The sequence below is a fragment of the Nicotiana tomentosiformis genome, chromosome 9 (assembly GCF_000390325.3).
Source record: "Nicotiana tomentosiformis chromosome 9, ASM39032v3, whole genome shotgun sequence".
Lineage (NCBI taxonomy): Eukaryota > Viridiplantae > Streptophyta > Magnoliopsida > Solanales > Solanaceae > Nicotiana > Nicotiana tomentosiformis.
This window is the reverse complement of record NC_090820.1, coordinates 58,601,826-58,623,186: the sequence shown is the minus strand read 5'-3', so window position 1 is coordinate 58,623,186 and position 21,361 is coordinate 58,601,826. Positions and strand designations below refer to the sequence as shown.

Here is a 21,361-nt window from a genome sequence, read left to right as displayed (position 1 = left end):
CTAAAAGAATTATCAAAATACCGATCCGTGATCATTTACCAAAAATGTTAACCGTGGTCAACTCTAGCCATTTTTAAGTTCAAAAATCAAGTTTTCTTTAAAAATTCACATTTAGACTTTTCAAAAATTAACATGGACCATGCACGCAAGTCATAAATCATCAAATGACGCTATGAAATGTCAAAAATTAAAGAAAGGGGAGCTAGTACTCAAAATGACCTACCAGGTCATTACATTCTTCACCTCTAAAAACATATTTGTCCTCGAACAGACATTGATGTGTACTTGAACTGGCAAAAGGATACATATATCTACTCCTCATGTCGGACTCGGACTCTCATGTAGCCTCCTCAGTTGGCTGACCTCTTAAACACACTTTCACATAAGGAATATCCTTTGATCTCAACTTTCGAACTTGACGATTTAGAATAGCCACCGACTCTTCATCATATATCAAATTCTCATCAAGGTGCACTGTGCTGAAGTCCAAAACATTTGACCTATCTTTATGGTACTTCCAAAGCATGAAAACATAAAATATCAGATGTACCCTTACAAATATAGGAGGCAATGCAAACCTATAAGCAACCTCCCCAACTCTCACCAAGATCTCAAACGTGCCAATAAACCTTGGGATCAACTTGCCCTTCTTCCCAAATTGCATCATGCCCTTCATAGGCGAAACTTAGAGAAGAACCTTCTCACCCTCCATGTAAGCCACATCACAAACCTTCCTATCATCATATCTCTTTTACCTGGACTGTGTTGTACGAAGTCACTCCTCAATCAATTTGACCTTCTCCAAAGCATCACAAACTAAATCTGTGCCCAACAATCTATCCTTACCGGGATCAAACCAACCAATCGGAGAATGACATTGCTTCCTATATAAGGCCTTGTATGGAGCCATCTGAATACTCGATTGATAACTGTTGCTATAGGCAAACTGTACTAGAGGTAGAAAATGGTCCCACTGACCCCCAAAATTAATAGTGCATTCCCTAAACATATCCTCCAAAATCTGAATGGTCCGCTCGGACTGTCCATCCATTTGAGGGTGAAACACGATACTCAAATCCACCTGCATGCCCAACTCACATTGCACCACTCTCCACAAGTGGAAGTGAATTGTGTGCCACAGTCTAATATGATAGAAATTGGCACACCGTGCAGGAAAATAATCTCCCTGAAGTAAATCTAAGCCAACCGCTCTGAAGAGTAGGAAGTCATCACCGGGATGAAATGTGCGGACTTGGTCAACCGGTCCACAATGACCAAATAGCAACATACTTCCTGAATGTACATGGTAAGCCTACCACAAAGTCCATAGTGAGGCGCTCCCACTTTCACTCTGGCATCACCAACTTCTGAGTCAAGCCACCCGGTTTCTAATGTTCATACATCACTTGCTTCCTAAATGTCCCAAATAGCAACATACTTCCTGAATATCCATGGTAAGCTTACCACAAAGTCCATAGTGATGCTCTCCCACTTTCACTGCGGCATCACCAACTTCTGAGTCAAGCCACTCGGTTTTTGATGTGTTCATACATCACATGCTAACAATTCAAGTACCGAGAGACATGTCCAACAATGTCTTTCTTCATCTTCCGCCACCAATAATGTTGCTTCACACGATACATCTTCGGGACACTAGGGTGAAAGGAATAATGGAGCTCTGAGCCTCATTGAGGATCAACTCTCTCGAGCCATCAATATTCGAAACACAAATCCGGCCTTGAAGCCGCATACCACCATCATCCCCAATCACAGCCTTATTGGAACCACCCCATTGCACCGTGTCTCTCAACACCTACAAGTGTAGATCATCAAACTAGTGAGCCTTAATACACTCCAACAAAGATGATTGCACCACAACACAAGCAAGAATCCTAATAGGCTCTGAAATATCCAACCTCACAAACCTGTTAGCCAAGGTCTGAACATCCATGGGCATTGGTCTCTCCACTGCCAGTATAAATGCCAAGCTACCCATGCTCTCCACATTCCTACTCAAGGCATCATCCACTACATTGGCCTTCCCCGAATGATTAAGTATGGTGATATCATAGTCGTTCAATAACTCCAACCATCTCTGCTACCTCAAATTAAAATCTTTTTTCTTGAATAGATGTTGGAGACTCCGATGATCAGGGTAGACCTCACATGGCACACCGTATAAGTAATACCTCCAAATTTTGAGCATGTGCACAATGGTTGCTAACTCCAAGTGATGCACAGGGAATTTCCTCTCATGGATCTTCAACTAACGAGACACGTAGATAATCACTCTACCATCATGCACCAATACCGCACCATGTCCAATATGCAATGCATCACAATACACTGTGTAAGACCCCAAGCCTTTGGGCAACACAAATACTAGGGATGTAATCAATGCAGTATTAAGCTTCTGAAGGCTCTCCTCACACTTGTCAGACCATTTGAAAAGAGCACCCTTCTGAGTCAACTTAGTCAATGGGGCTAAGGTAGATGAAAAACCCTCCATGAAACGGTGATAGTTGCCCGCCTAACACAAGAAGCTCTGAATCTCTGTAGCTGAAGTAGGTGTAGGCTAGTTATGAACTGCCTCTTTATTCTTGGGATCAACCTTGATACCATTAGAAGACACAACATGACCCAAGAAGGCAAGTGAGTCCAACCAGGACTCACACTTAAAAAACTTGGCATATAGCTGATGATCCTTCAAAGTCTGAAGTGCCATCCGTAAATGCTGATCATGCTCCTTCTTACTACAAGAGTAAACTAGAATACCACTAATGAAGACAATCACAAAGGAATCCAAATAAGGCTTGAACATTCGGTTCATCAAATCCATGAAGGTCGTTGATGCATTAGTCAAGCCAAATGGCATCACCAAGAACTTGTAATGACCATATCGGGACCTAAAAGTTGTCTTAGGGATATCTAATGCCCTAATCTTCACATGATGGTAGCCAGATCAAAAATCAATCTTGGAAAATACCTTGGCACCATGAAGCTGGTCGAATAGATCATCAATCATAGGCAACAAATACTTGTTCTTGATGATAACCTTGTTCAACTGCCGATACTCAATGCACATCCTTATCGATCCGTCCTTATTCTTAACAATCAACACCGGCGTACCCCAAAGTGAAACACGCTGTCTAATGAATCCCTTATCAAGAAAATCCTACAACTGCTCTTTTAGTTCCTTCAACTCGGCTAGAGCCATACGATACAGTGGAATAGTAATAGACTGAGTGCCCGAAACTAAATCAATACAAAAGTCAATATCCCTATCGGGTGACATACCGACAAATCACAAGAAACACCTTTGGAAACTCCCTCACCATTGGCACTGAATCCACCTAAGAAACCCTCATACTAGAATCCCGAATGTAAGCAAAATACGCTAAACACCCCTTCTCATTGATACGCCGAGCCTTCAAATATGAAATCACCCTGCAAGTGGAATGACTAAGGGTACCTCTCTACTCTAATCTACGCAAACACGGCATAGCTAACATCATAGTCTTGGCATGATAATCCAAGATAGCATGTGTTATACCCTATTTTGCACAGGTCAAAACAAAATATAACTCGTGGTTTCCCTGAAGGTGATAAAAGAAGAGTCGCCACCTAATCTTTAAAGGTATACTATGGTACCTATAAGTGAGAATCCCAGTAAGGGTTATAGTTATTCTAAGTGGAAGGTGATATGTACCCCTTAAAATCTACCTGAGGTAGTTCCTGAAACATAGGTTAGGTTTGGGGGGGGGGGGAGAATGTTTATATCCTAGTTGATTAATGATTAAAATTGCTAAATGTGTTTCTATGAAAGTCTTGTATAGGTGAAGAAAACATTTTTATTCATTTTGAGAAAAAGATTTGTATCCTTAGATATGGTAATATTTGTTTTCAAGACTATATAGTAGAGTTTGTAATATAAGGGAGAGGGATTATTTGAGAGAATGAATTTTATACTTACACCTTATATTTATCAAAACAAGTGTAACTTGTTTGTTTATTGGGAAGCTATTTTGCAAAACCTGTATGTTTTCCAAAGGCTACTTGGCATAGTTTTTGTAAAATGGGATTCGGCTATGTGTGGCGCAATTGCCTCTTTTGATTCAGAATTCAGATGTTAAGTTGCCTAGTCCACTTGTTTAAAACTTTTCAAAGGGGCATTATTTCTTAAGCTTATTAGAATCCTGTAACTACCTAAAACAAATAAAACTCACTAGAAAGAAAGGTATGTAAATGGAAGAAATATTAGTTTCTAAATAATTAGTTTTAAAGCGTTTAGATTCCAGAAAATGTTAAGATTTTTAAAGCGATAAACCTTTTCGATTACCTTTTATCTTATTAGGTTTGATTTACCTAAAGTCCATCCTAAATAATCAAAGTGAAAATAAATATCCAATACCAATGTTAGTTCCTCAAAAACATTTACATAAAAAAAGACAATAACAATAGTAATTATTTCAGATAAAGGGAAAGGATGCTAGACTCTCATATTGGGTTGATGAATTAGTCAGGACCAACTAGGCTCTAAACAGCAGCATGCTTCGATGGACGACACAGGAGGTACTGAACCAAACACTCTTAAGTACTGAACCTTACTCTTCTATAGAGGTTTTAGTACAAGAGAAATCTCAACCTAACAATCAACCAAAACAAGTGCCCAGGCAGTCTTACATAATCCACATGAAACAAACTAGCACAAGTACAGGAGGTCCATTATGATATCTCATGACATATTTCATAATTTCAATCATAAAGAGACACCAATAACTTAGAACAAACAAATTCAGTCTTCAGGAATGCCACTCTAAATGTTAAGACATTATGTAGTTTGCAAAAGACAATGTCACGACTCGAAATCCGAACCGCGGGATCGTGATGGCGCCTAACACCAAATGCCAGGCAAGCCAACATAACAAATAATACAAAATAAAGAAAAGAAATAAATATCTAATAACCAGTCAATGATATAACATAAACCACCCCAAAATCTGGTGTCACAAGTACATGCGGTTTCAATAGAAATACAACACTATCCGAACTAAAATGGTAATAACAGTAAAAATAGAAAAGTGACTCTAGGGTCTGCAAACAGGGTGTAGCTCTACCTTGAGTCACTGACTGATATCAGCTACGTGCCTCTCAGAACTCCGCTGGTACCAACGTCAAAATCTGCACAAAAAGTATAAAAGTGTAGTATGAGTACAATCGACCCAATGTATTCCGTAAGTGTCGAGCCTAACCCCAACGAGGTAGTGACGAGGCTAAGACAAGACACCTACTAAAAACCTGTATATATATATATATATATATATATATATATATATATATATATATATATATATATATATATATAAAATAACGGGGAGAGGTATAAAATGGGAGCAACGATCAGAAAAATAAGTGCAAAATCGCCAAGTAAGTCTCTTTCTGAAATGAGCAATGAAGCAGCCAAGTTAAATTCACAATCCAAGAATCGAGTAAAGCAATGAAATCATCAAATTACGGCATCACCCTTCGTGCTTTTACTCTCATTCTCACCATATAATATAAATATAATTGCACGACATTACCCTTCGTGCTTTCACTCTCATCCTCACATGATAATAAAGCAATCAAGTGCACGACATCACCCTTCGTGCTTTTACTCTCTTTCTCACATGATATGATATAAATATAATGGCAGGACATCACCCTTCATGCTTTATCCTCACGTTCACTCAAGCAATGATATCAATATATAAATATGGCACGACAACACCCTTCGTGCTTTTCACTCTTCCTCACAAAGAAACAATAACAATCCATGGTACCAAGCAAGGTGGGAAAAAAATTTCAACTTTCAATGTCCCAACAACTTCCAAAATTAACAATAAACATGAAATAGAACAATTAAAGAAATAGCAATCTAACTAAGGCATGGAAAGCACAATAAATGAAACAACATGGTATAATAAGACAATTTCCACGCGTATGATTTAACCCAATGACAACGCATATACACCCGTCAGCTTATCTATACACCGTCCCCACACATAATTCACGTAGCAAATAGAATAAAAAGTCCTAATTCCCTCAAGTCAAAGTTAACCACAACACTTACCTCACTCCGCAACCAAATCAACATTCAATCACGGCCTTGCCTTTCGACCAAGCCTCCAAACCAATAGAATCTAGCCAATTATCGATCAAAGAATTCAAAATAAGCTTTATAAACTACCCATGAATGAAAAAGGTTCACTTTTGATCATTTTTTAAAAAGTCAACTCTGGGTCACTTGGTCGAAATCTGAGATTCGGAACAAAACTCAATTACCCATTCACCCCCAAGCCGAGTTATGTAATTTATTTTGAAATCCATTTGACGTCTAAATCTCATTTTTATAAAATTCTTAAATTCTACCCAAAACCCCTAATTTCTACCGTAAAATTCATAGATTTGATGTTAAAAAACTCATAAAAAGTAATTGAAATTGATTGAAATCAAGTTACAGTTGCTTACCAATGAATTTGTGGAGAAAGTTCTTCAAAAATTGCCTCTAGACTATTTGGCAATTGAGAAATGGTGTAAAATAAGCTAAGTCGCGATGTTCCCCTCATTTACCCATCTACAGACGTCGCATTTCCGAATGAGTTATTCGCAAATGCGACACGTTGATCGCAAATGCGATCAGTGCATTAGGCAGTCAAACATCGCAAATGCGACAAAAATCTCACAAATGCGATTAACCATCCATCACAAATGCAGTTAAAAGCTTCGCATGTCAAAACCTACCAGAGTTCAGAAAAATGGCAAAATGTTCGCAAATGCGGACCACACCTAGTGCGCAAATGCGATGTCCCGCCCGCGGTTCCCATTTTTCAAATGCGATCATTTGACTGCAAAAGCAAGCCTGAAAATGCGAGCCAAACCTTGCAAGTGCGAGATTTGCAGACTTGCACCAGCAATTGCTGAGCGTTAACAGTTGCAAACCCATCTGTAACACTCTCAAAACTCACCCGAGCCCCTCGGGATCTAAACCGAACATGCATGCATGTAATAACATCCTACAAACTTTCTCGCTACCTCAAATCATCAAAATAACACTAGATAACAAGAATCAATCATCAAAACTCAAGAATTACAACTTTAAAACTCATTTTCACAATTTTTTATATAACACGCCGAAATGCGCTCGGGTCGCCCTAGACCCCAAGCAAACGTGTGTACAAGTCCAAAAATATCATATGAACCTATCGGAATCGTCCAAATACTGATCCGGGGTCGTTTACCAAGAATATTGACTGTCATCAACTCTAGCCTCATTTTAAGTCAAAAATTTCATTTTCTTCAAAATTTTACGTAAAAGCTTTCTGGAAAACTAATTAATAAACATCAAATGAAGTTATGGGAGGTCTCGGAATAAGAAAATTAAGGCTAGTACTCAAAACGACCTATCAGGTTGTCACAAAAAAATACATTGCATTTATTCACTGCACTTTCTCATAAGGATCCCATTAAATAGAGTTTCTTTAAATAGCTTTAGATTATTAAAGCAAGAAAGAACATGAGAACAATCTCAAAGAAGTCCCTCAACAACAAACAAACACATAGTTGTATGCCTCATTATATACTAAAGAATCCAAGCCCAAGTACCTTAACTTAAAATTGGCCTGAGGAGTCATACTAATTGTTAGAATAACTGGGACATTAAGCATGAATAAGAGGTTCAACTTCCAGTCTCACTATTTAAATCCTATAGGCATGACATCTAAACATAATAATGCACATTTGACAACATTTTGTTATACTTCTAAGCTATCAGAATCAACACTAATCAAATCATATTAGTGAAAACCTTCTGGATAGTGTCCTTAAACATCAAATGATCATGAGACAACAAGAAACACTTATGTACAGCTAGCCAAAACAAGACATGCATGTGATTGCAATTCAGGCAAACATGATCACTTTTTGAACTCTAAAGTAAAAGCAGGCCAATCTAGGTGGACAAAGTTTGGAATATTTAGATTATCATGATAAACAAATGTCTACTAACATTTACCATTTCACCTAGCTGAGCAGAACAACATAGTGCCATAACAGGACTATTAACTGGAACCACTTAATTAAACAAACAGATAAAGATGATAACATAGGCAGGACTGAGAGTCATTCCATCAATTAAACAAAAGCAACATGATACTATAAGCATGGAGATCATTTGATCAGGACAACATAATGATGAAGGCATGGAGATTTTTCAGTTAATTAAATAGGACAACATAAAAGTTTATGAACATCATTCAATCAGCTTAAGCAGATGGTAATGACTATCAACAAGGATCACTCAAAACAACACAAACATAAAACCATTCAATTGGTTAAGCAATACACCATGATAATATAGGTATGAGAAACAGAGTTCAACGACCACCATAAGATGTTGATTTAAACAACAACACATGGATAAACACAACTATTAGTAGGAAGTATTAGTTGATTAAGAAAAAAATAACACAAATATCATAACATAATAGAATGTCACATACTTGACTAATGATTATCATGAAGAAAAATAGGCAAGTGATTAACAGAATACATCAAATAAACGAGACAACATGATATCACATAAAATGACTGAATAATTAAAAGGGGAGTCAGTGGTCTACTGACCTTTTTCGGAGCAACAAACCAGGTAATCTTTCTTAGCCATTTAGGATCCAAAGTTCCCGATCAATTCTCAGTGGTTGAACTCGAGCGGAAACAAAAAGAAAGAAAGGAATACGAGAAATTCTCTAAGTATTTAAGTAGATAGCATTTTCTAGACTTCTTAAGGTAGTTTGTGTTTGGTGAGTGCATTAAAGCCCTCTATTTATAGTGGAAAATTGATCCTTAGGTTCCATTTGAATTTGAAAGAATTAATGGAAGGTGACGATGAGCACTGATCAAAGCAACATGGGAAAAGATGAGAAAAATAGAGGGAAAAATCAGAAGGAGAGTTTACTTATTCGAAATGATGAACGGGTTAGCCGTTGATGCCAAACAGACCGTCGATTAAAGAAAATGTCTAAAGATCACTGCGTTTGATCTCTGGACCATCGACCATCATGATGCGGTCTAGATTTTCACGAATCCATAGCTGCATGTAACGATTTTGAATGGGCGAAAGATGAAATGATTATATTCTTGCACTTTCATATTTTGGTCTAGGGTATCGGGGCTTGAAATTCAAAATTGGGTGATGATTATGGTAGGCTCGGCTAGATTCGCGGTTGAAAGAGTGTCATGACTCAACTCCCACCAGCTGCTGCGAAGGCGCCTAACACTACTTGCTAGGCAAGCCAACAATTCCATAATAACAGTAAATTTATATACCGAATTTAATAAACTCAACAACGGAGATATCATGAAATAACATCAAAATAACAGTAATACTTCTACAACCATCCCAATGATCTGGTGTCAACAAGTACATGTGCACTACTGAATATCAAAATACAAGGCCAAATCCTCAATGCATTATCTGAACAATAGAACAGTAATAACATAAATAAATAAAAGAGAACTTCAAGGTCTGCGGACGACATAGCAGCTACCTCGCAATCTGCCAAAGCTGGTACCAACACAACTAGCAATCACCACATCCGGAAGTACTTAGATCTGCACACAAAGTACAGAATGTAGTATGAGTACAACCGGCCCATGTACTCAATAAGTAACAAACCTAACCTTGGGCTGAAAGCTGTGATGAGCTCAGAAGAAATACTTAGAGACCAATTTTATAACCAATAACATGTCGGAACATAAAGGAAACAGTATAAGCAAACAACTTAATAATATCATGTTCAGCTCGTTCACATTTAAGGAATTTAGACATGCTTTCCAAGTATAACAGTTAAATCCCAACACGGATAAAATATTTTATTTGCTAGCTAGCATGAGAAAAGTACATCTCTATGCCTACTTATCAAATATACATATCAACTCAATATCATCACAGTGAAGCCATAAAGAATAACCACACTTAGCAAGTTCACGGTGCCTGGCCCAAGGCCTTTACCATCACACACAACAACACTTAGCACTGTAGTGTGCCTGGCATAAATTCCCCTCACCAAAGCATGTATATATATAACACTGTGCATGCGCTCACTGCTGGCATGTCAGACTTCGGAGGGGCGAATCCTGGCCCAAGTGCTAATCAAAATCACATAGCCCAATAGTGGGGCCTGGTGCACATGTAGCCTCAAAATTAGTACCACTTAGCCCAATGTGGGGCCTAGCATACACGCCACCTCAATATCAATACCAAATTAGCTATATGGCCTAAGCTAAGTTATCAACTGCTCAAGACTAAGTTAACCACATCTCACAGTGCTCCAATTCAACAGTGTTACATATACGAGGAATCAAATAAGAAGGTACGGAGACAGAGATATCATACACGGATATAGTATCATGATTGAGAGTATATGTACAATTAAGGCAAATAGCTCAGAAACAACAAGAATAGCCCTATCATATCTCAAACAAATAACACATAGCCTAGACATGATTTTTAACATGAATTAGAACTCAAATAATCATACAGGTTAAGAAAATACGGATATAACGAGGCATGATAGAAAAACAAATTCCATAATAGTCTAAAAGCCACTTCAGATCATGAATACTCCAGTGCATGCACACACGCCCCTCACCTAGCGTGTGCGTCACCCAAATATATCTCATATAACATGGATCCCAGGGATATTTACCCTCAAATCCAAGTTTAGATATGTTACTTACTTTAAAACGCGGGACTTAATACTCTAAAAAGCCCTTCCCACATGAATTGGCCTCCGAACGACTTAAATCTAGTCACAAACAACTTAATATCATCAAATAATGTCGTAGGAAACAACTCCAAATAATAAATCTGCATTTTTATCAAAATCAAAAAGTCAACCCCGGGAATGCACCTCGGAACCCGACAAAACTCAAAAATTCTGCACACCCATTAAAATACGAGTCAAACCATACTAATTTCATCCAATTATGACATCAAATCGACGTTCAAATCATCAAATTTCATTTAGAAACGTTTTTACTAAAATCACCAATTTCTTCACTTAATTTCACCAATTAAATGCTAAAAATAAGAATGGAATCATGGAACATAAAAAAATCCGAGTAAAAAATACTCCCAATCCAAATCATGAAAATCCCCTCCAAAATTGCCCAAAACCGGGTTCTCTAACTCAAAATGTGATATAATAACCAAACCCTCGAATTAGAGATGTTAAATAGTCTGCCCAGGCATACCCTTTGCAATCGCGGAAATGCCTTCGCAATCGTGAAGAACATAATCCTCCAGCTGCCAAAACCTCCTTCGTGAACGTGACATCCTAGTCACAAACACGATGACAAACTCCACCATGCCTACGCGAACGCGTACATTCTCCGGAAAACGTGAAGACTTAAGTCCCGATGCCCCCATCCGGCCTCCCTTCTACATGAACGCGTCGTCCATCATGCAATTGCGGAGGCCACTGCCTTCCAAAGCTTCGCCAACACGTTCATCAACTCGAGAACACGAAGAACAATTTGCCTTTCAACCAAGAAGCCCTCCACGAATGCGACCACTGTGTTGCGATAGCGAAGAAGAAAACACCAGACATCAGAACAACAATCCAACACATAGAGGAATGGTCCAAAACCCATCCGAAACATACCCGAGGCCCCCGAGACCCGGTCCAAATACACCAACCAATCCCAAAACACAACAAAAACCTACTCGAGGCCTCAAATCACATAAAACAATATCAAAACAACGAATCGCACCACAATTCGAGCCTAATGAACTAATGAACTTTAAACTTCCAGAACACATGCCGAACCATATCAAATCAACTCCGAATGACCTCAAATTTTGCATTCAAGTCCCAAATGACACAATTGACCTATTCCAACTCTCAACTTTCCAAAATCCTAACCCGATATCAATAAACTCAACTTTCGGTTAAACCTATCAACCTTCCAAACCTTCAACTTTCGCCAAAAAGCACCAAACCAACCTACAGACCTCCAAATTCAAAATTGGACATATGCCTAAGTCCAAAATTACCAAAGGAAGCTATTGGAACCATCAAAAATCCATTCCATAGTCTTCTATACAAAAGTTAAACTCTGATCAACTCTTTCAACTTAAACTTCCAACCTTGGGACTAAGTGTCCTAATTCATTCTGAAACTTTTCCGAAACCAAACCAACCACCCCGGCAAGTCACAAAACCTCAAATAGATAAGTAAAGCATTAAATAGGGGAAACAAATCTAATGTACATAAAATGACCGGCCTAGTTGTTACAAAGGGAGAAATGATGAAACTCTTAGTTGGATTTGAGTGACTTTGCATGATTTTGTGCTAGGTTTCAGAGATAGTAGGGCATGAGAGGATGAGAGAACAGAGCGAACAAAGGGAAATGGGGTGGCTGCATTAGGGGAAATGGTTCTAGGGTTTGGGGAGGTTGGTTAATTAAAAATGGGGAATTGTATGGGAGCCGTTAGATCATTCAGATTAACGGGTCTAGATTTTTGGAGATAAAAAAGAGAAGAAATTTTTTTGTGGGGATAAAATGGGGGCCGTTGGATCACTTTGATCCAACGGTTGAGATAAGTTGGGGGCCTTAAAAATTAAAGAGGAATTACATCTAATTCTGGACCGTTGATGATTTTGATTAATGGTCCAGATGAGTTGTGTTTGTTATGTGAGTGGTTTGGGGAGGTGACATGGCGCATTGTGATTGGTTGAGAGTGAGTGGCAAGGATCGTCAAGTAGGATAGGTGATGGGGCTGCTGGACCGGGTCAGAGGTGTTGGGCCAGTGCTTTTGCGTATTAGGCTGGATTGGGTATTTAACTCATGGCCACTCGAATTAAAAATCAATCAATTGCTATTGTAACCTTTTAAAGTTTTAACCCCCTTTTACAATTAAATTAATTAAACTTATTTAATCCCAATAAAATATAATAAAATTCCATTAAAAGATGTATTATTAATTAGCTACTGTAAGATAATTTTTATATTATCAAAATAATTGTAGTACTCGTCTATTGATTTGTAAAGGCTAATTGTTGATTAATTAAAGTAATAGAGGTAATATAATTATAATTATTTAAGACAAAATTATCATAAATTAATATTATTAACTATAATTATACTTATTATCACCTATTATATTATTTATATTTGAAAAAAATAGATGCAAATATTTTTTTAAAGTACTCCACTACATTTATTGCTAATCAATAAGCGTTAAAAATTTATTTAAAAGGGGCAGGATCAAAATTGGTTGTCAACAGTGTGATACAGGGACAACCAATTCGTACCAAGAATGACCTCAAAATCCACCATATTCAACAACAAAAGATCAACTATAATATCAAAACCATTAATAGTAACAACACAAGACTGGTACACCCGATCAACTACAATGGAATCTCCAATCGGTGTAGACACCAAAGCATGGACATCAAGAGAATCACGAGGAATACTCAAGTTTGAAGCAAAATATGATGACATATAAGAATATGTAGAAGCCGGATCAAAAAACACATAAGCATATCTATGACATACTGAGATAATACCTGTAATAACAGCATCATGCGACTCCGAAAATGCATAACAACGAGGCTGAGCCTCACCAACTTGACATGTACCTCTAGGACGACCTCATACTGACTAGCCTCCACCTTTAAATGGCTGGCCTCCACCTCTGGCTACTTGAGCCCCGCCTCTAGCTAGCTGAGCGGGTGGTGAGCAACCAGTGCCGAAATCATGGCATGAGTAACCTGTTGTGGCATACTGCTTACTGACCTAGGGTAAAACCTGGCGACCTGCCTTAGATCCCGACACACCTAGCAAGCCCTCTGCTGACGTGACTACTAAACTATAAGGACTCGTAATATAAGCAATTATATGTGAAAATGGTTTTGGAACTATTAAGGAGGTTTATATGGGGGGAGGATTTGTGTGGAACAAGTTAGATATATTTGTCACGCCCTAACCTCGTGAAGCGTGACCGACGCTCAACCGAGTGAACCCGATCGAGCAAACTTGTTAAATACTTTCTACCCAACTCACCCATGATCAAGAAAAGACATGATTTCATTAATTAGACAGTAGGAAGTTCATACATACAACAGTAACCCGTTTCATTAGTTACTACACTATTAAGTCTCAAAATACACAACATAACTTGTTTGACTTTTCTAGCACTCATGTACAACCCACATAGTGTTTGCGGAGCCTCTAAAAGATACAAAAGAGTGTTATTATAGTGCCGACAATAAGGCCCCGGCTATACCTTGAGATATGATAATAATATGAACAAAAGATACAATACGTGACCCCGTGATGAAGTGGGGCTCACCAAGTCTACTAGGAAGAGGATGTGCCACTAGCACTGATCAACACTACCTGCTATGTAACCACCTGCATCCATTTAAAGATGCAACGCCCCCGGCAAAAGGGACGTTAGTACCGTCGAATAGCACTAGTATGTATAGCTAAACACCATCTCAATAGATTGAATAATAATACAAGGGAAACAGTTAAGAATTCAATACAAGCTTCAAATAACATTAAAACACCAAGTTTAAGATCACATAAGTTTTCAAGTCAATTTCCATGTTATTAAGTTGAGTGATCTTTAGTGCCGATATTCCACAATTCACAATACCACTGTATTCTTACACGGAGTCCGATCACGACCCGATCGGCTAGGTCGTCTCACTTGATACATCAACCATAACCACAATTTCAATTATCATTTTCAGCACAGTCACCACCATGTGTGCGGCATGGTGTCCGATCACGGCCCAATCGGCTAGGCCGTCTCACCCAAGACATTACCTTTTTCAGTCAATCATCTCACGTCATTCTTCTTTCATATCCTTTCAATTTATTGGCACTAGTGGCCCCAATTATAAGGTAATTCTTGGCACTTGGCCATATTTCGTAATTCCAGTTCCCTTTTCAACATTCAAATATCATTATCATTATCAACAACAATAGGGCTTCCCCTTCAAGACATTTAAATTCACATATGAGCAATTTGGGAAATCTTAGGCACATAGAGGCTTTTCATACAATTTGGCATAACAACCATTATTTCGATCTTGACATGAAGTCTTAACATTTCCAACACATATTCCACATTTTGAGTACATCCTCAAATGGCAAGATAACATGATGAAGCATTTAGAATAAATATTGAACATACATCCTTCAACATAACCACATTAGGAATAATCAATTCAATAATGATCAAGGACTTACTCCAATTACATGAACACCAGGGGATTTGATTCTAAGAAGAAGGGGGTTTAGCCAACATACCTCAATTGAGCTTCTCAAACTCTAAAATGATCCGGAATTCTTAGCAACTTCAATCTATTTTAGAAATATAAAAAGTCGAACCAAAACATAGGAAGATGATCATGATTTTAGCTCATTTGAGCATTTTATCAAACACTAGGTGTGCATTAAGGTTCTAAGGCCCTTTTGTGAAAGATTCCATCATTTCCCAACCCATTCTCTTCCATGTTTAGCTCATAACCTTCCCACATACTTCAAGGATACATGCATGCATGACAACAACCCACACACCCAATAATTGCCTCTCTAATACTTTCTACATGCATAAAGTCTTCCTTTGTTAATCCTCAATGGTTGAGCAAGAATTAAAGAGTAATTTGATGAAGATCACTTTCTCCCTCTAGGACTCTCTCTTTCACTCTAAAGTATCAGGTTTTGCTCAAAAATGGCCCCTTACATCTATTTTAACGAAGTAGGGTCGGATTTTAAAAACCTAAAAATAAAGCTCCGGAACAGGTTCTACGGTCGCATATGCGACCGCATAATGGTTATGCGGTCCGCGAAATGACCACTAAATTGGGGTACTAAAACTGAAAAGGAACTGACCAGTTCTGCGGTCACTATGCAGCCCGCAGACCTGTTATGCGGTCGCATAATGCCAAGAGAAAAGGCCATGGTCTTATGTTTATAAATCCCCTCTTTTAGTTGTGCCAACAATGGATCGTTGTACTGTTTCTCTTTGACTTCCACAACAAGTGATGATTCAATACTATTTTGTACAATCACCCTTCATTCACTAGAGTCCGCAAGATGAACTCCCAAACTAGGCAATCGATGAACTTCCTTGGCCAATGGCCTTTGATATGTCTCCAAGTGTACTAAACTACCCATAGATTTCCGGCTAAGAGCATCCGCCATAACATTGGCTTTCCCCGGGTGATATAGAATATCGATGTCGTAATCCTTGAGTAACTCAAGCCATCTTTTCTGCCTCAGATTCAGCTCATTTTGTTTGAAAATGTATTGGAGGCTCTTATGGTTCGTGAATATATCCACATGGACCACATGGTACAAAATGTGGACATATTCACGGACCATAAGAGTTTTCAATATATTTTCAAGCAGATGGGGGTTGAATTTGAGGCAAAGGAGATGGCTTGAACTACTTAAAGACTATGACATCGACATTCTCTATCATCTAGAGAAGGCTAATGTTGTTGTGGGTGCTCTTAGCCAGAAATCTATGGGTTGTTTGGCTTACTTGGAGGCACACCAAAGGCCGATGTCACGCCCCAAAACCGAGGAGCGCGACCGGCGCTCAACCGAGTGAATCTGACTGAGCAAGCTGTTAGATTTTATTCTACCCAAATTTATTTGTGAATAAAGAGGAGATGTACTCCGTTAATCAAATACTGAAGAGATTTCATTAACCGCTTCCATTTCATTCCCATTAACAGCATCATTCAATATTTCCAAAATAGTACGAGTTTATAGATTTAATGAAACATGTTGCCAAATACCAACAGTTCTAATCCAATTCCCAACATCAAATACCACTCATAACCTGTCTACGGAGCCTCTAAGTACAACTGAAGAGTAATATGGACATGCCGGTAATAAGGTCCCGGCTATACCTCAACCACAAAGTACATGAGAAATAAAAGATACATGACCCCAAAATGAAGTGGGGCTCACCAAATCGGCTGAAAGGAGTGTACTGCTATCACTGATCAATGCCATATGCTGTAGAACCACCTGCATCCATTAAAGATGCAGTGCCCCCTGCAAAAGGGACGTTAGTACTGTCGAATAGCACTAGTATGTATAGCTAGAAATCCTCTTTCAAAATAGAATGCCCATATGATCTATACATGGAACACATAATATAATGTAATTGAAACAACCTGTACAAACAAGGACAACAAAAGGGGCACCTATTGTCTGCATTAATAATGTGTCTCATTAGACCGTCCTTAGTGTTTACATATCATATTATACACTTATGTATTTCATAGACCGTCCATAGTGTTTATTTATACCGTACATTTATACCTCTTATACACAATGCACCTATGCGTTTCATAGACCGTCCACAGGATTTCATAACACAATATACATATGCGTTCATAGACCGTCCACAGGATTTCATATAGCAATGTACCTATGCGTTCATAGACCGTCCACAGGATTTCATAACACAATATACCTATGCGTTTCATAGACCGTCCACAGGATTTCATATCGCAATGTACCTACGCGTTCATAGACCGTCCACTGAATTTCATAACACAATGTACCTATGTGTTTCATGGACCATCCATAGGGTTTCATAACACAATATACCTATGCGTTTCATAGACCGTCCATAGGGTTTCATAACACAATATACCTATACGTTTCATAGACCGTCCATAGGGTTTCATAACACATTGAAAATAAAAGTACAAATACGTACATCTCATAACATTTCACACCACATATCACCTAATCTGTACTTTCAACCACTTACAACATTATTATTTCATTGGCTCTCTTGGCCATACATATGATTCTTTATTCATGGCGCAATGGCCGTATTTCATATTCCACACTTTCATTTCTTCCCTTTCATAGATCATCATCATAATTATCAACAAGTAGAATATTTCGGAAATCACAACTTTAAATTCATTAGTAATGAAGGCTTTAAACACAATCGATTTCTTTCCAATAAATGGAGTAAAATGATTGGCAATCGAAGTACAAGTTAAAATCATACACAATTTTCACTCACGAATATGTAAGAACGCAAAACATATTGAAAATTACTTGCAAAGCATAGCATTAGCTAAAACAGCCACATATGAGCATCACTTGAGTTCATAAACTTTTAGCCGATTATATTGTCGAAGTCAATTTTGGAATAGCTGAGTCAAAGCTCATTTCATAATCTTTCTCACATTATTTTATTTCATTGGCACCATTGGTCACAAGTATAACTTTCACTATTGACACATTGGCCACACTTTATATTCCCAATTTACTGATTTCACTTCCAACCATCTTTATAGGTTATCAACAATAAGACATTCTCAATCAAGACTTTTGGTACACATATGAGCAATTAAGAGTCTTGAGAATATTGAGATTATTTCACACAATTTGGCATACTAGCTTTCATTTGAAATACGATTCAAGCCACCACATTTTAATACGCAACCCATACTTTGAAACTCACGGAAACACTATGGAATTCAATTCCAAGAGAGAAAGTTTAGTCAACATACCTCAATTGAGCTTCCTTAAACTCTAAAATATTCCGGAATTCTTAGCAACTTCAATCTATTTTAGAAATATAACAAATTGAATCAAAATTAGGAAGATGATCGTGGTTCTAGCTCATTTGAGCATTTTATCAAATACTAGGTGTGCACAAGGTTTCAAGGTCCTTTTATGGAGGATTACATCATCCCACAACCCAATCTTTACCATGCTTAGTTCAACAATCTTCCTACACCCCTTGATATCACATGCATGTAAAATAATCAACTCTCATGCCCAAATATTATCTTGCTAATTACCTATTTTCAGATGATTTCGAAATTAGGGTTTAGGGTGTAGAAAATTACCTCTAGGATGAGGACCTAATGAGTTTGCCTTCTTAATCTTCCAAAACTTGAGCAAGAATTGAAGAATCAATTATTGAGGAACACCTTCTCACTCTAGGGCACTCTCTCTCACTCTAAAATATCAGATTATCCTAAAAATTGACCCAAAGAGTGTATTTAAAAAAATAGGGTCGGGTTTAAAAACCCAAAAATGAAGCTCCGGAACAGGTTCTGCGGTCGCATAATGGTTATGCCGACCGCATATCCGCCGCATAATTGGTGTCCAAAATGACCAAAAATCTGCCTGAGTCTGCGGTCACTATGTCGTCCGCATAACTGTTCTGCGGTCGCATAGTACACCGCATAACAGTTATGCGGTCGCATAGTTGACTGCATAATTGCTTCCAACTGACCCCAATTAACTGCCTCACTCTGCGGCCATTATGCGGTCCGCAGAGTGATTCTGCGGTCGCATAATGGACCGCAGAAATGCATTTTTCCGCCAAAAATTTTCCTTTACTTAAACACGTAATCCTAGTCCGGCACCATGAAACATTATTTTCTTTGCAAAGTTTACCGGGCTTTACACTTAAGTTCTTCAAAATTTTCCGGGGTGTTACAGCCGATGGTCAAGGAAGTTCACCAGTTGGCTAATTTGGGAGTCTGACTCGAGCACTCAAGCAAAGGAAGGGCGATTTTACAACACAGAGCCAACTCATTACTGGTAATGGAAGTTAAGGAGAAACAGTATGACGATCCATTTTTGGTACAATTGAAGGAGGGAATCTATAAACACAAGACCATGGCTTTTTCTCTTGGCACGAATGATGGTATGCTAAGGTACCAAGGGAGATTGTGTGTTCAAAATATGGATGGTCTCCAGGAAAGAATCATGACCGAGGCTCGCAGTTCCAAGTATTTTGTGCACCCTGCTCTACGAAAATGTACCATGACCTCAAGGAAATCCACTAGCGGAATGACATAAAAAGGGATATAGCGCACTTTGTGGCTAGATGCCCTAATTGACAACAAGTGAAGGCCGAGCACTAAAGACCTGTCAGCTTGGCACAAAATATAGAGATTCCAATTTGAAAGTGGGAGATCAACATGGACTTTGTGGTAGGTCTACCTCGCACCCTTCGTACGTTATACTCAATTTGGGTGATTGTGGATCGACTCACGAAGTCAGCACACTTATTGCTTGTTAAGGCCACTGACACAATGCTCAGTTGTATATAAATGAGATAGATTGCACGACACTTTAGTTTTCATCATCTCATATCGAGGGGCGCAGCTCGCCGCTAACTTTAGGTAGAAATTTCAACAAGGTTTGGACCCAAGTAAATCTTAGTACGACTTTCCATCCACAGGCAGGCGGATGATACGGACTATGAATGAAAACACAGATATAGCAAAATATGCGAAATAAAAAATAAGAGCTAGACCTACAATTGATTAGAAGAACAAGAACCAATTAGAATATGAAGCCTAATTACCTCTATGAATTCAATTACTTGTATCCCGTAAGCTATGAAAACCCTTAGGAGATTGGCAACTCTTGAAAAACCCGGATAAAGTAATTAATCAATTAAGCATTCACTACTAATTGCTCACCAACTAAGACTAATTTAACACTAATGAAAGCATAAACAAAACGATAAAGGAATTGAAGGCATAAACTCATAAATGCATTAATTAAAAGATAAGGAAAGAGTGTGAGACTTGCATAGCCTTCAAGCTTATCATTCATCAAGTCTAACTCTAAATACGCTAATGCTTAGCTATTAATACCAGCGTGCTATTTAGGCTAAATAACCAAAACACCCTTAGGTAGTAAAGGAAGCTAAGTAGACCTAAATTATAAGACAAACCTAAATTGCTAAATTGCCAAAATAGTCTTCTTGATCTTGACTCCTTTAAAACACTCCAATGATATGATGTTGACTTGAAAATCATCCTCGTTAGGCATGCTCATCCGGTGTGTATCAAACTCCACCCCTACATAGACCACAAGTTTACACTCCACCAGCACAAGTACCACCAATGAGGGACAATCTCCCTCATCCACCACTAATACCACCTCAAGAGCCTGGAATGGTGAACAACTCACATTTTCAACATAATCAAGAGGACACCTTGAATGAGTTGGACAATATCAAACAAGTTTTCAATGAAAAATATAGGGAGGATGAAGTGAACCAAAGGGGAAAAGGCCAAATGAGTTTGAGAACATCCTTGAAAAATGCAAAGAGAAAAAGCAAGGATGAGAGACAAAAGATAGAGAAAAGTGAGGGAGAGAAAAGTAACAACTCTAGAATGAAAAAAGGAGAGGAAGTGTGGAGGTGAATGAGTTGTCACAAGAAAGGAGTGAAGATCTTGAATAGAAAATGAGAGAAAAGAAAGAGGGAAAACAAAAGGAGAGTGAG

General features: G+C 38.3%; 1 protein-coding gene across 1 annotated transcript; it reads right to left on the bottom strand.

Moving 5' to 3' along the window:
* Positions 1 to 337: 337 nt before the first annotated feature.
* LOC138898851 (uncharacterized) lies at positions 338 to 676 on the bottom strand. The gene has a single exon (XM_070184957.1). The coding sequence runs from the start codon at positions 674 to 676 to the stop codon at positions 338 to 340; it is 339 nt and encodes a 112-aa protein (XP_070041058.1).
* Between the last annotated feature and the right edge of the window lie 20,685 nt (positions 677 to 21,361).

What these genes read in the sequence shown, in the direction of transcription:
- LOC138898851 (XM_070184957.1), bottom strand. Translation starts at nt 676, where the DNA reads ATGAAGGGCATGATGCAATTTGGGAAGAAGGGCAAGTTGATCCCAAGG.